The sequence below is a fragment of the Scomber japonicus genome, chromosome 4 (assembly GCF_027409825.1).
Source record: "Scomber japonicus isolate fScoJap1 chromosome 4, fScoJap1.pri, whole genome shotgun sequence".
NCBI lineage: Eukaryota > Metazoa > Chordata > Actinopteri > Scombriformes > Scombridae > Scomber > Scomber japonicus.
Genome location: NC_070581.1, coordinates 6,279,046 through 6,295,731, shown reverse-complemented (window position 1 = coordinate 6,295,731; position 16,686 = coordinate 6,279,046). Strand labels below are relative to the sequence as shown.

Genomic DNA, 16,686 nt, shown 5'->3' with positions numbered 1-16,686 from the left:
ATTGTTTAGGCGAGGGCATGTAATTAGAGATGTGGAGAAAGTAGAGGGAGTAGTGTAAAGTGTGTGGTAGGAATGCAACAAGAGAGAGAAAGAGAGAGAGAGGATAGTGGGAATAGTATTAGTGAGGGAGGAATGTAGAATGAGGCCCAAGCTGGGGAGGGTGGGAGAGAGAGAGAGAGAGAGTGAAAGAGAGAGAGAGAGAGATGGAGGGGAGAGAGGGGAGGGCATTTTGGGTGGAATGTGGCCAGCCTGTGATCACGTCTGCCGGATAGATTAGACAGGACAGCAGGTCAGACCGGACCCTACCGCTACAGAGCCCCGGCCTCCAGCAACAATAGACAGAGGAAGAGAAAGAGAGGGTGAACGACAGAGAGAGAAAGAAAGAGTAAAATAAAGAAAGAGCCAAAAAGAAGGTTTAAAATACACAGCCTGGCAAGCTAAAAACATCACTCTTTACCCCCTCTGTCAGACCTGGCTGGAGTTTGCTGAAAGACGATGGAAGGAGAGAGAGAGAGAGAGAGAGAGAGAGAGAGAGGGAGGGAGGATGGGTGGTTTGGATAGAAGGGGAAGAGGGGGGCAGTTGCAGTCCAGGCTGTACTGTCAGATTTCTCAGCTCAGTTGGTTAGGAAAGATGAATGGATAGAAGGAGAGAGAGAGAGAGGGGGAAGAAAAAAATATATGAAAAAGAAAAACAGAGACTGGATGAGAGAGAAACAGCATACAGAGAAAGAGAGAGGGTGCAAACTGGCAGAGCAAGCAGAGGAAAAAAAAGAAAAGAAAGCAGACTCTTAACCACTTCGAGAAAGTGAGAAACAAAAAAAAAGAGAGGGAAAGAAAGAAAGAAAGATAGCAAGCTGCACTTTGGAACGAACGCAACATGAAGGAGTGTAGGCAGGTCAGGTGAATGTGTGACGCGCTGTCATAGATACTGTTGAACTTCGTCAGCTCGGGATTTAAAGCCCTGTCATAAATACTATGGGAGAAATCCCCATCATACTGTCACAAGAAGAAAAGAGTGGGAGGTTATGTGTTTGAAAAAAAAAAAAAGAAAATCAGAGACGCCAAGAGAAGAAAGAAAATATTCAAATAAATGATAGTCATCTTATGTCTAGCAAATCTAAACATAGATCAGAATACATCATTTTCTCTTTCTTATCACCACCTGTGTTGACTATCTTTTTCATTTCGGCCTGCTAGCAGACACTTTTTTTTTTTTTTTTTCCCGGCCAGGGTTTTGTAATTAAAAAACATTCTTTCTGTCCTCTGGGTTTTGCGCGTTACAGCGATTATTGATATGAAGTGTGATAACTGATACGCTTATCTGTGAATTTCTTCCAGTACAGCATTGCAGCATATTTACCCTGGCCTGCAGAGCACATAGTCAGCAGGCTCCGACACGCCGCTCCCTAACACTGTTGCCTAACTACTATCACTGTTTGTACCAAGTTAAACTACAGTCTTTATGACTTTCTTTCAAACTGTATACAACTGTTGATGTGGTAATACTTTACTCTAAGTTTATAAGCATTATTTAAATGTATAATAAAAGGTTTATATAACTATAATGTAACTGTCAACAACTATAACTCCGCTTCTTGGTTATACTGAATGACAATGTAGTCAAACACACTATATGTCTTCATAGGAGGAGATAACAATGTCCTTATATCTGCTTACAACATTAGTGTGTTATTAACCATTTATTACATGTTTATATACAGCTTATGAATGTTAATGGCTAGGTTTGGGCAAGTAAAATGATGTATTTTCTAAACTTACCAGACTGTTATTTACCGTTTACCCATTTAGTCATTATATCCAAATTAATGATGATTATTTATCAAAAATCCAATTTTTTCAATATTTTGTGATAGCACCAATTAATCATTCTCACAATAACAATATCGAGGTATTTTGATATATTATGTCCATATTGCCCAGCTCTGCTAAGGGAGATTTAAAGTAAAGGGTTAAAAAAAGTCTCCTCCTGAATGTTTGTCATTGAAATAATGAATAAAGTGCAAATTTGAAGTCATGAATTGGAGACTTTAAATGAATTAGCACGCATTTGGCAATTAAACTTAATCTTATGATATTGTCCCGACAAGCCTTTTTCACAGTAGATGCTTTGACTTATGTCATGGATGGGAAAGCACAGGTGTTACTAACAACAGTAACAACGAGTCTGTTCAGGTGTCCCAGTAATTTATTACAGTGTGACAGTGAGCCAGCATGAAACTGACACAGCTCAATGGAACTTAGGCTTCATTCATTTTTACACTTGTGATTTTCTTACTGTGACATGTCAGAATGTGTTCAGTGCATGTTCTGTCAGTTTTGTCAGTGCCAATGTGAACTACGCCTCAGAGTCCAGGTCTAACTGTAGGTCGGCTGTGTTGTCTTCCAGGGTCAAATGAACGCAGGACAGAGCCAGAAGCACAGACTCCCCCTCCCAGCCCCTCCCCGGTAAAGTCCCTATTCAGACGTATGAGCGACAGAATCGTGAGGCAAGACTTGGTCTCCTCCAGCCCACGCCGTTGCTCCTCCCTCCCTTCTACTCCCCCGTCCTCCCCGACGTCTAGTCCTCCTCCCTCTTCTCCGACTCTCTCCCCCTGGAGGCTAAATGTAGCAAGGATGCGCCGAATGCTCTGCTTATCAAACCCAGATCTAAGCATCCCATCCCAGACTCGCCTTCCTTCTCGTAACATGGTGCCGACACCTACATCCTCAAGTCACCCGCTCCAGTCCCCTACCCGGCCCTGCCCCAAGCTCAAATCCAGCCTCAGCCCCAGGCACATCTTCGCTCTTGGCTCCGTTTCCATAGCTACATCAAGAGACAGGCCAAGTCCAAGCACCAGCCGTAGTCCCTCCGCTACCAGTCCAGCACACATGCCCCCATGCTGACTCTTAACTGTATGACTCACTCCCCTCATCAGAGCTGCACTTGTCTTTCCAAACCAGGTGCTACATGTATTGTCTTAACTTCGGCTTTTGAGTCCTGTGCTTGATGAACTTGTGCTCGAGCTGGAAAAATCACAGGAGAGAGAGAGAGATACAGAGAGAGAGAGAGAGGAAAGACAGTCCACCCTGACAGCTACAAGCAAAGAGAAGGATAACAGAGGCAGAGAGAGAGAGAGAGAGAGAGAGAGGAAAGACCGCAAGACCATGAGGGACAGACCAAAAAAAAAACCCTTCTCCTGCTGAGAGATGGACCCAAGTGACAGATTGAGTGAAGGGCACAGGGGAAGGAGAAAGGAAAAAAAAAAAAAGGAAGGGCGGGGAAGAGAGGGGGCATTGCAGGAAGGAGTGTAGAGAGGTGTCTGTGTCAGCACAAAAAAGGGAATTGATGGAATTGCTTCATACCGCAGTGATGAGACAGACAGGAAATGGCTGTACATGATTGTAGACCAGCAAATGAAATGCATTCATTGTTTACATGCAGCCACATTAAACTATACAATATAGATTTTAATGTCTGTATGATTTGATAAATAGCTGCAGTCAAGACAGGGTAATAAAGCAGGACTGATGAGTGAGATGAGGTGTACGAAGAGGCCTAGCAGCAGGCTAATGTTCATGACCAGACTCTTTTGAATTATGGATTTAATAAGTAATTCTTCAAATGTGTCAGCTCCATTACACATTAAAGCTTTTGTCTTTGCTCCACCTCTACAGCAGGTTTCTACAGCACAGCATCTATCAACGCCTCCTATCAGTACACCGCTCTCTGTTTTTCTTTGCTGTCCCTATTCCGTCCTTTCAGCTCAACGCTTTCTCTCCCTTTGACCCCCACCCTCTCTCTCTCTCTCTCTCCTCCCTCCCCCCTCCTTCCATTTCTTTCTCTCTCTCTTATCAGCAGCATTAAGGCGCTTTTATCTGGGCTGTGCCAGGGAGTTATGCTCACCACACCAGGAATAGTAACCCTCCGGGAATTTACTCCTTTTCAAAGTTTTTTTTATCACCTCTATCTCTCTCTTTATCTTTCTCTCTTTCTACTCTGACAGTATTTGCCGTATTCCTGTCTTTCTTGCCTGTTTCTCGTCTATTTTCTTTTTTTTTGGTTTTACGCCACCCCTGGTTTTTCTCATCTGCACAAGTTCACACTGACACACATACACAATCGCTCCCCCTCCTCCTCCTTCCCATTCTCCTCCTCCTCCTCCTTGTATCGTTCTGTGTCAGGAACACCGTGGCACGGACTGTGTGGTGGACTTGTCATCAACAAACCTGACTGTTTCCAGAACACCACAACCTTCAACTTCAACGTCTTTCTCTTTGAGTTTTTCCTCACTCAGTTACTGGAGACGTGTGTCATGTTCGGATACTCTAGACGTGTTTCATGTTATTTTTTACAAATAAATGAAAATCTTCTGCTTGTGCAGTGATTAATATTTCTGACCTAGTTCATAATACGCACTAATCAGTCACTCTTATCCCTGTAGCTGTAATTAATAATGGCCTAGAAATAGCTACAGTTACATTTGGTGACCATACAATTAAAGATTTCTGTATCACTTTCAAAAACAGCTGAAGTAGTAGTGTTAGTAGTTATGCTCCTTCCTGATCGTGTTGTGTCACCTGCACACAGTATCAGGTTTCCCCGACGCGGCAATCGGGACAAGCACCAGGAAGTAATGGATTGTCAGTGACACCGTCGTCGACAGGGATCATTATGTTACAAGAAAAGGCAGAGAACCGTCATCCTTTATCATCCTCATTTTAGTACTGTGTAACCAGGGGTGTAGCAGTTACCGAAGAAGTGGGTGTAGTAGAGCAGTATGAATAATCCTCTGTTAATGAGAGCGCTGGAGCAGATGAGAACAAATGTCCAGTTGTAAAAGACAGAGCACTACAGGTGTACACTTGTGGTTTAGACTTTCAAAATAAACTTCATGTAATAGTTTTAGTCGGAAGCAAGCAGGAAGTGTCACTGACAGAAATAATGGTGTCAATAGCTGTGGCATGCTCTGAATGCCTGCACATCCCACTTATTCTGAGCCATTAACATTGCCTCTCTTTTTTAAAAAGCTGGAGTTGGAGCATGATGCACCCAGAGAGTGTGAAGAATAGAGCACTGAGAGAGATGACGTGTCCAACCAATGCATGCCACTTTGCACAAGTGGTTTCCTCTCCTTAGGCATACTTGTCTTAGAGTGAATTCCCTTCAGTGTTGTGATGGAGATGCATTAGTTGTTCATCCCGTGTGTGTGCGTGTGTGTTAGTTATATACAGAGAAGTACCACTGTGTGTCCTCATTCGTGTCAGTGTATGTCAGGTTGTCATTTTCTCCTCCATTGCTTCGCTTCCTTTGCTCCTCACTGACTCCATTCAAAGTGTGGGAAAATCAAAGCAGCCACTCACATAGCTGGAATACCTAACCTGTGCAGAGCCGTGGCAAGTGTTAGGCTGGGGATGGGGTGGAGGGGAGGGGGCGGGCGGCGGCGGTGTTATGTTTTTACTCAACGTTTGTGAATTATGTATGAACACTGATTTCGACACACTTGCAGGTGTGTGTGTGATTGTGGTTGTCGCCTGTGGAGATGAGCCGCTTTGGGAATGGTTAACAACACAGCTGCTGTCAGATATTTAACATGGTTAGTAATTTGTATGAGGAATTAAATTGGCCTCCAGTAATTTATAATTCACTTTTATTAAATTAAGATGCTCACAAGAGACAGATTAAAAAAGAAAATGTAAAAAGAAAAACAAGCAGAGGCAGAGATATCCTGATTTAACGTCCCAGCTATGTATGGATCAAGCAAAACCATGGGATCCTACATTTCCCATAATGCAACAAACAGTGTCTTTTCATTGGACCCTCTCTGCTTATCTTTCAAATTCAACATCCCCAATTTGCATCCTATACAAATTTGTAGTCCACACCCAGGTGAGATAACCTTGATAACATCACTGACATCTTCATAGACTTGACAAACCTCCTTCAGAGCCACTGAAGAGATTATGCAACTGTTTTTCACAGGATGTGTATCACAGGGAAAGTCCAAACTGACAGTTTGCTAAACCTCTGCCCTGAATTCATATTGTCCAATCATAGTTTTGTAACCATGACTTGGCTTTGCAGGCCTGTCAAGCTTGGCATTTGTCAACGTGCCAAGAAATTGTGCATGGAGCTGTAGTAAAAATAGATTCTCTCAAGAGTTTGAAGGGCGGTGTTTCTTTTTTTCAGCCTTTCTAACACCAAAAATAGATGAGCAAAGGTGTAGGAAATGGATTAAATTGGCATGTTTGTCTGTGCCACAAGATGCAAACATTAGCTTGTTCCCTCCAAAGGCCAAGGAGAATTGTATACTCTTCCCAATGTAGGGAAACATTAGCATCACTATGGAGGAACATTATACTCCATCTTCCTCATCATACTTATAATACTAGGAGTTACTATCCCTACACTGTAATACACAAGCAGTGCCTCTTCTTTATTTCCATGTCTTATATATGAAACATCAACTAGTGAGGATGCTGACTGGTTGCCTCAGTCTTTTAGGTCAATATCATGTATATAGCTATAAAGTGCATATTCAAGAGCCTTTCAAAGGATTCTAGTTTTATAACAGACCCATAGAAGAGTTAGCTGGAGAGAGTGTTTCTCAATTACCTCATGGAGCTAATGTTAGCTTAATTACCTAGTTGTTGACAACTGTTGCTAGTAGTTTTTTCTTCAGCTGGCAAATGGATGCCAGAGTGAGAAAAACATTCAATCTGCCACTGTTTCTATTGTTCATAATATGTGAAAACAGAAAGTTTTACATGTACATCAGGGAGGTGGATAACACTTAATTGTTTTATTAAATATTGATTTTCTGTTATTTTCCACCTTTACTGTTTACCTTTATAGTTGGCAGGGAAGAAACAGACAGGCAACAAAGGGTGATAGATACATACAACAAAGGTCCTGGAGTACACCTATAATGGAGATATGAGCCATGAGCTCATTTGTAGGGAACTTAAAGGCACTCTATGAAGGATTTGTTGACTGGTGTTTGTAAACACAACATTCAAAGTTGGCCCCTCCTCCCTGTCTCAATGACGCCAGACAAGAGCGAGCAGCGATGGTCAAGCAAGCTAGAGAGCGATTGAAGAGAGTGAGCGGCGCTAGTCAAAGATCAATAAAACATTTTTTTCTGATTGTTTCACAGTGGTTATGTTCTAAAGTACAAATGTACACACCCAGACCTCCACACAACCCTACAGGAAGGTACCGCAATGCCGGGTTTTGTATGAAGGCAGCGTGTGTGTGTGTGTGGAGCACAGCCGCTCCCCTCGTAGGTAGCAATGTAATCTGGTTACGTTTTTATAAAGTCCCAACGTCACACCCTGTAGCTGGTGGCTACACACCCAGTGACCAAAGGTTCACATACAGAAACGTCCACAGCATAGCAAAATTAAAAAAAATACCTACAGAGGGCAGGGTTTCTGTAGGTACAGACACCACAAAACATTCATTCGTGATGATTGAGAGGGACTATTTTTGTGTAAGTCTATTTATTATTTTTAGGAAAATCTTGCATAGTATGCCTTAAAAGAGTTGTGAAGAATTGCACTTTTTTGAAGAAAAAGTAGAATTAGCGGAAAAGCTGTGGTAGAATACAATGAAGTATGAAGTAAGAATACAATGACGTGGCATATTGGCATGGATTTGTTGTAAACTGGTCCATAAATTGTTAGTTCTCAAATGTTGGCATTATAAAACTCTTGTATCTTCCCACAGTTGACCTCTGATTGTCTCAATTAATCATTAGCTGAACCAGCTGCATTTATCTACGCTTTGACTGCTCAGTCAAGCTTTATGTGTTTACCTAGCACTGAGGAAGTAAAAGTGTTATATGCTATGTATATTATATGTGCTACATATGCAAACCCACACAACAACAGGCAACAAATAACCTCATAACTGCATGTAAAATTTTTGTCTCAGTTAGACATTAACGTCCCATTGCTTCAACCATTAGCCATGCAGATTATTCAGCCCCTTCTTTCCTGTTGGCATGTTTGTCTGGTTATTAAAGTGTTAAACCTCTCCTAAAAGTTGACAGTAATGACTAACCAATTGGTAATTCGCTATAATGGGACACAAGCCAGCCATTCCGTGCCAGCCAGTTGTGATTATTGCACCATTGATTTAACTGATAGACCAGCGATTTCCACAATGCAACAGTGGTGAAACACTTGCTGTGCATGCTTATGTCAAATGCTATAAGCACCGATATTACAATGTTAAATATAAATGGCAATAACTGATCAAAATAATAGGATTAACAGATTTTAAAAATGATTTAAAAAATGTTTTTCACTATGCAATCTATGACCCAGATTGCAGACATATACATATATATATATATATTTACACACATATATACACACACCATATGAGCATACAGCATATATAGTACATCTTTAAATGTAATATCTTTTTTTTTTTGCAACACCTGAACATACACACACACACACTGAACATTGCAAATATGAAATAACTTTTTAAGATCCCAAGTCTGATATTTAAGCAGTTGAAATATTTATGCCTCCATGATCAATTCATCTCAGCTGCTTATTCCTTAGCCCTAAATTTAAACAGTAGGGAAAAAAACCCCTTTGTACGAGCGTGTATATTTATATTGTGACTTGCCTATAGGCCTTTGTAGCCAATTAAACTGAGAGCTTTGTTTCTGTGCTCTAATGAGCTATAATGTAGCTATGGGTTTCCAGGGTATTGGGTTTCTCTGTGCTGCTGTTCATTAGGGCCTCATCTCTAACCATAGATAAGCCTAATACGTGTGTGTATTTCTTTTAAATGAACGTCTGCTTGTGTGTGCTTGCAGATGCTTGCATATGTTGTTTCCGTGTGTGTGTGTGTGTGTGTGTGTGTGTGTGTGTGTGTGTGTGTGTGTGTGTGTGTGTGTGTGTGTGTGTGTGTGTGTGTGTGTGTGTGTGTGTGTGTGTGTGTGTGTGTGTGTGTGTGTGTGTGTGTGTGTGTGTGTGTGTGTGTGTGTGTGTGTGTGTGTGTGTGTGTGTGTGCTGCGATCAGGAAGCCGCATCCTTGCGCATCGCATCCGCTGCCGGAACTGCATCTCTTTCTGCCGTGTGTGCGCCAGTGAGTGGCCCTGAGGGAACATCCTATTCTCCTTTTTCTCGACTATAACTCTATTGTCAAGTCCAGCCTTTTTATATGCTTCTGCAGAGAGAGGGATAGTTTAGATGAAAAGAAAGTCTGTAAAGAATGAAATGAGATGTGGAGCATCGTCGCCTCCTACTATGCATGACTGCACTGTGAGAACAAGCCTTGTGTCAGCAATGGAGGTGTGCAGGTGCTTTGAAATATCCACCTGTACACCCTTTTTAGCATAATGCTCCTTTTTAGAACAGTGTTTATGTGCGTGACAAGGGCATGGCGTGCAGAGAAAACTGTTTGAACAGGAACAAAACTGATAAAACGTTTGCATTTTTGACCTCACCGACTTGTGTGAAGCTGCTGTTGCTATATTTTCCTCATGTGGGGCTGCCCTATAAGGTCAGGGCTGGCAAAGGTATAGTCAGTGTGTATACACTGGACTTGTGCCCCATGGGAACTGAAACGCGAGACCTCCGCTCTTTCTCGAGACAATTGATCCTTTGTTTTGGTTTTTGAGATGGAGAGGGGAGTGGTGGGGTGCGTACCTGTCAGAACCTGAGAGCTGGAATCTTTATCAGCCACCTGAGTGGATATTTTCCCAGATTACACACACACACACACACACACACACACACACACACACACACACACACACACACACACACACACACACACACACTGAGAGGGAAAAATAGTGAGAGAAGTATTCAGTGTAAGATTGCCAGAGCTTTATTTATAGAGCACTTTCATCAATAACAGAAGAAAAGACTTGACAAAGTGCTTTGAAAACGGCAAAATATGACAAAAGGTGAAAAAGTTGAAGATGTATTCAATAGAAAGTTGTTTTATAATAACAACAGAAATAGACAAAAACTTGACTGAATCAGGTTGAATCCCATAGATGTTAATATTTAGCTACTTGCATTTCACTGGTTAACTATTGGAGAGCTGAGGTTCCAGTTTTTGTCCCTGTTACCTGCCCATCTCTGGTTCTAGTGTTCACAACAGCCATGCTGGGTTAAAGTATATAGTAGCTTGACAGTGTGAGTAACACTTGACAAAATGGGCAGTGTTTCATAGCATCCCTGTGACTCATGCAGCTAAAATGTGGCCACAATATTCTTTGGTCAAATGTGACCTTTCGGCATGCCAAACCTACTTTATCTCTTATCTGAAACAGAAATGTCAAATGTTAACTGAGTGGTTTTGACATTTGGGGAAACACACTTATTTGTTTTCTTGTTGGAGTATAGTGAGAAGATTGATATCACTTTATATCCGCCTGTTAGCTTAGCGTAGCATACAAATTTCAAAATGGAGAAGGAGCTTGCTTAGTTCTGTCCAAAGCTAAGAAACTTACCCTACCAGCACCTCTAAGGTTTTTTTTTTGCATTTCCCTAATTTTTGCTATAGTAAGCTAATTGTCTGCTAACTCTAGCTTCAAAATTATATATGAGTATGTATCAATATTCTCATCTAACTCTCTGGAATAAAACAGATTAAACGTATTTTTACAATGTCAAGCTGCTCCCTAAAAAGCAGTTGGTTTCATTTAGTAGAAATGTCTTCATTGGTCTTTTTTTTTCTGAGTATGAAGAATCCACATGGACAATCTGTGACACCAACCATATGCTCATTAAATCTATACTACAGTATCTCTGCTCGCCATATGCACTTGCGAGGCTGTACGCAGCATATGTAGGCTAATTTGAGGGTGGCAGTGTATCAGAGAGTGCTGATGAAGGACTAGGAGTTGGACCCAGTGCCTGGCTGGTGTGGTATTTTGCATCAGTACGACCTGAGGGGAGTTCTGGGGACTTGCATCGTGTGTGAATGTGTGTGTGTGTGTGTGTATGTACGTTCAGCACAGACGCCCTGCAGTGATGCCTCCAGCTGAGAGCTGCTCCATTGCAAAGCATTGTTCATTCTCCTGAAAGTACATGATGCAACAGAATGTCAGCCTGAATAACGACTTGGTGTGTAATGAGCCCAGCAGGATATTAATGGAAAATTAACCAGCATTTGATAACACGTGTTGTTTCCCTCTTCCCCTTCTTTCTGTCACCCTTTCCCCTTTTTGTCTCCCTGTCACATCTTCCTCTTCTGTGCTTCTCTTTCTCTACTTCCTCTATCTTTTACTTTGCAGAGGAAGCTGATTACTCAACGTTTGGTACCGATTCTCTGACCAGGAAGAAAAACACGGTGCTTTCGGCAGTTCTTTTGCGGCCTGATGCCAACAGGAAAAAACCTCCAGTTATCATCAGTCTCCCGAGGGACTTCCGCCCCGTCTCCTCCATCATCGATGTGGACATCCTGCCTGAGACGCACCGACGTGTGCGTCTATACAAGCACGGCCAGGAGAAGCCATTGGGCTTCTACATTCGTGACGGCTCCAGTGTGCGGGTCACACCGCAGGGTCTGGAGAAGGTCCCGGGCATTTTCATCTCTCGTATGGTGCCCGGCGGGCTGGCAGAGAGCACCGGCCTGCTAGCAGTAAATGACGAGGTGCTGGAGGTGAATGGTATCGAGGTGGCTGGGAAGTCTCTGGACCAGGTGACGGACATGATGATCGCCAACAGCCACAACCTCATCATCACCGTGAAGCCTGCCAACCAGCGGAACAATATTGTTCGCAGTGGAGGAGGGGGTGCAGCGTCCGGTAGCTCGGGGCGCTCATCGGACAGCGGAGCCAGCTATTACGGCTACTCATCGCAGGGTGTGGTCGGCGCAGCGGCCTCCATGCCATCGCATATCATCCAGAATTTCCCTGTCGGGGAACTGGAGAGCGACGAGGACGACGAGGACCTAGTGATCGAGGCGGGAGGCGACGCCGAGCCCATCAGACGCGCCCCCTCCAACTACAGCATGCCCTCTCTGCCTCGCTACGAGCCGCACCTCAACCTCCGAGTTACCACCACATCCACGTCCAATCTCTCAATCAACGCCAACGGGACCCTGCAAGCCAGCGCCAGCAGCGGATCACTAAGCAACGCCAATGTGACGTCGACTACGCCGTCGCCAGACAGAGCAATGGATAGGCGGAGTCTGGAGGAGGATGGCACTGTTATAACTCTGTAGACTGGGCATTCACACACTAAACACTGGAAACCTGAAGTAGACACACACTCAGATACTTCCACCCACACTTGGGGGGGAGTTATGGACCACCAGATAAAACACAGGACCATCCTTTTTCCATTAAACACATACATCCATACGATGACTGTATCTGAGAAGCACAATATGTGTACATATTAAGTCAACACAACAACACTGACACCTAAACCTTTGTACGTCCTAACATTTACATGTAAAACACTGCACCCCAGGATTCGCTCCTCTACATGCCAATGACATGCATGTGTGCCATAGTGGCGACACAACCCCCCCCCCCCCCCTCACTTAAATGTACCTTATTTCCAAACCACTAGCAGCACTTGTTTTATTCCAAAAACTGTTGTTACTACGAGCTTCCACTAGATGGCGAAGATGAGACACTCAATCCTCCCCATTTCTTTAAATCAGTCCAATGAATAGATGAAGGCTCTTGATGACAATCTGTAGATGTTTTTGGCCTTGTGTCAGCCCACCAACCCACCCACCCCCCTCTCTCTGCACCACACTACCACCACCTTCCCCTTCTCCCCCCTTCCCCATAAGTGACCACAGCACGTGATTGGTAAACCGTTGCGATACTCTCCACCGAGTGAGGTACCAAAACAATCTACCAAGTGCTGAGATTTGCAATAATACTGTTTTTATTGGAGGAGAAACCACCTTAAAACAAGTCTGGGTCTTTTTTGCGTCAGCTCAGATGCTTTTAACCACTGGTCTCATAGCTGTGTTAATAACTGACTGATCATGAAAGGTTGATGATTTTAATCATTCTCGGGAGCAGCTTTTGAAAATCCCTTTACCATCAGGCCTGTGCTTTATATTGTTTCTTTTTCTTTTTTTAACAATACTTGTATCTCACAAGTGACTTTATGACCAGTTTCCGTCTGACCAATGGCAAGCTGCGAGTCACTCATCCCACCTGGGAACGGGACGTGTTAGAATTAATTTCCCCTCACATCTTTCCATCATATTGCACTCCCCTCTCCTTTCCGTGACAAGGGCTATTTCCCCTGCTGCATGTGTACAAATGACAAAATGTGAATGTGATTTTATTTTGTTTTTTGGTTTCTCACTCTCTCTCTTTCTCACTGCATTCTTTCCTGGACCACAACTTAATATCTAATCTCAGTACTGCACAGTAATATTCATCTCTGTTGTTTTCCAGTCAGGTCCAGAGTTCACTTGGATGTGTCCCGAGATCATTCACATATGAAAAGTGTTCTCAAGTATTCTTGCTAGTGTTACACTAAAAGAGAATGTAACACAATAACTGTATTCAAAATAGATTGTGAACATCGACTTTGGGCCTAAATTGGATGTCGATAGCTGGACTCTAACAGTTTCGGAGAATAAAACCAAATCGACCACAGAAGTGAGTGGAAAGAAATGAGCAGTGATGTAAGATTCCTGGTCAGACTGAGTCATATTGAAACAAACACACATGCAGGTACGCTTGGCACACAGACCTATTCAGTCTCTATATTTGATAAAGGTGAGGCCAGTATGTCTTATTCACAGCATGCCTTGACTCTAGCCTGCATCTGGAATTTCCACTGAAGTTATTGCTCTCCTTGAAAAAGTCCCTAAAAAGGCTGTTAGAGGTAAATTTATGATTTTGAATAAAAAAAAAAAGATTGACCTTTCAGTTAAATTTTGTGGAGTGGAGTTTATCCACCATCATGTAAGTTGTATTGAATTGCACTTAACCTGAGTTAATTTGCTGATTAAAAATGTGTGAAACAAGTCAACCTGGCACGTTTTAATCCCTCTTCTTGACGCATTTATCGGAGGTACAGAGTATATCCATTACCCTCACACACTGCTGCTAACTGCCTCCCTGAAGTGAGAGCAGATGGTCTATTATTTCTCTTATTGATTTTTTTTTTTTTTTTTTTTTGCGTTTGCCCTTTCTGTTAAAAGCGTCGACACAGACTTTAGCTCACTCACTAAAATGTGGTTGACACACTCATTAACCGACACTTTCACGGTAATGTTTTATTGGCTTTGTTTGGGCCTCTTGTGCACTCATAATGAAACACACACTCATACAGATCGGCATCACTGCTATTTCATTCTGCTTATTGTTTGAATATCTGAGTAGCCTATCAGACAGTGAATATCTGTGACTGGAAACCACTTCAACACACAGCTGGTGTATGTGCGTCCACTATTGTATTACTGTACATGTATATGGTACTGTCTTTTTTTCTCTTTTTTTGGCCTTTTTATGGTACAGCAGGTACTGATGGGATTCTGTCTTCTTTTTTTTTAATTCTCTGCATTAAACACAGTAATGAATGGTAATCTGAATGGAAGACTTTTAGAAATCGATGTTAATTTATTTTCTTTTTCCTTTAACTGTACCACAGGACACTGGGATTGTAACCACAGCAACATTGTGTTATTTATTCTCTAATCATGCGTCCGCATATTTTCTTTTCTTTGTACACATTTTATTACTTTATTTTTATAACTGATATGTTTTTTGTTTATTTGTGATTGTTGTTTTTGTCATAAATCTCATGGTAGATGTTTTGCCCTTTTAGAGATGATTTCAGTATCTGCAAGGCATGACACTAGTTTTTTTTTCCAATACTGTGAATTATGATTTTGTGGGAGACAAACAGTTTTTATCAGCGGAACCTCAAAACAGGTTTCATGTTTTCTCTTTGAGTCCAATTTTTTGTTTTGTTTTTGTTTTTTTGTTTGTTTGTTTTTATAAGTGATCGAGCAATGACTTTTGCTTGCCAGATAAATTCTATGGTATAGATTTGTAATGAAGATTGTCAGTATTTTCATATTGATGCTATATATGATGTACATTTTTATCACATAATGAAGATGTTTTAAGATTCAACTGGAGATATGTATAAATAAATAAATAGATGTACACATGTAATTGCTGATTGGAGGAGCTGGATAAAATAAACTAATATGTAGCAATCTTCATTGTCTGGTGTCACTATTACTTCACTTTCCATTAAAAGCTACAAGCTTGGATAACAATGCTATATTAAAAGTGGTTGATTTAAAGGGCAGGTTTACAATTTTTCAAGTTTAATAGCAGGTCAGGTCAGTCAGGTGTCCATATGAACATTATCATTCGAGGATCATTCCTCCTGTTCATGCTGACTATTAAAAGATCTCCTTGTGCTTTCAATGTAAATGATGGGGAGGGCCAAAATCCACATCGTATGCACACAATCAGTAAAAGTAGAAACTTCATATTAGCTTCTGATTAACTTTTACATACATTTTAGCACAGAAGGAGGACTGTGGATTTTGTCTCCCATCACTTACAATGTAAATGCATTATGAAGGGATCTTCTAATGTTCAGTATGAACAGGAGGTATGGAAGATGAGAACAGCCATACTTGCAGTATTTGTTTTAACAACGCCATCTTGAAAAATCTAGCTTTGTTATCTCGAAGATAAAGAGATAACCAACCTGTTATTACATGAAAACAAAAGGTAGTTTCCTCTTATTATCAGAGATCAGGAGTGTTGAGAGAAACAAAGCTTCCTGAAGCAGTTAATCATATGAAGCAACTGTGTTGAAAATGGTTTCGTAGCATTTGATACAGTCACAATAGTGAAATCTGCAGGGCAACTTTGACATTGCTATATATATAAGGTGAAGAGCAAAACATCATAAAATGTAAAACCACTGCCGTCATGTTTTGTCATATTGTATTCAATAAATGTATTTACCAAAAACTGTCTCAGTATGATAATGTACAAATATGAAAGGAGAGAATTAGTAATTTGTTAACAAGGCATATAATAAGCCCTTACTACTTTTATAGATTCTGATGAATTAGGGATTCATCCATGATATTCCTCTTGAAGACTGAAATCAAGTAGGCTACTCCATAATTATCCAGTGATCTAGAGAAAACAAAAGTCGTTAACTGATCTCAGGATATGAACCTGTTATCACAAGAATGCCAGCTTTGTTATCTCTAGATAACGACATTAAAAAAGCATGGCTGTTCTTGGCTTCCGACTGACTAGAGCAAGAATAACCCGTTTCAGTGATCATTTAGACACCTGACTGTTTTAAGACCAACTTAAAAAAATTTGAAACTGCCCTTTAGCTTCATTGTTTCTGCGGTGATTTGGCGCCACCTGCAGAACATTTAGTGAACAGTGCTGCTTCTTCTCGGGAGCGCTTGATATGTCACACGGTGAAAACGGCGAACTGTTGCTCAACTCTCGTAACGTCCCGCGGTAGAAAGGTTTAAAGCTCATTCATGACACACTTATCCGGGGGGGCGGGGTTGTCCAATATTGGCTTCAAACTATTCCTAAAATCACCACTAATAACCAGTCTGACTATTTTAACCCTGTTGAGGGACGTTTCCTATGTCTCCTCTTGGGCGCTGTAGTCAAAACACGCCTAGACAGCTGAGCGTCACGTGACATGACGTGTCACCAAGCATGG

The 16,686-nt window shown here is 41.8% G+C and overlaps 1 protein-coding gene across 1 annotated transcript in view; it reads left to right on the top strand.

Moving 5' to 3' along the window:
* The window catches only part of pard6b (par-6 partitioning defective 6 homolog beta (C. elegans)), a 23,498-nt gene extending 8,333 nt beyond the window's left edge, over window positions 1-15,165 (top strand). Inside the window, exon 3 of the mRNA XM_053317610.1 lies at window positions 11,271-15,165. Coding sequence (XP_053173585.1) covers window positions 11,271-12,202 — 932 coding nt within the window. The 3' untranslated portion in view covers window positions 12,203-15,165. The remainder of the gene's footprint in view (window positions 1-11,270) is intronic.
* Window positions 15,166-16,686: the final 1,521 nt, after the last annotated feature.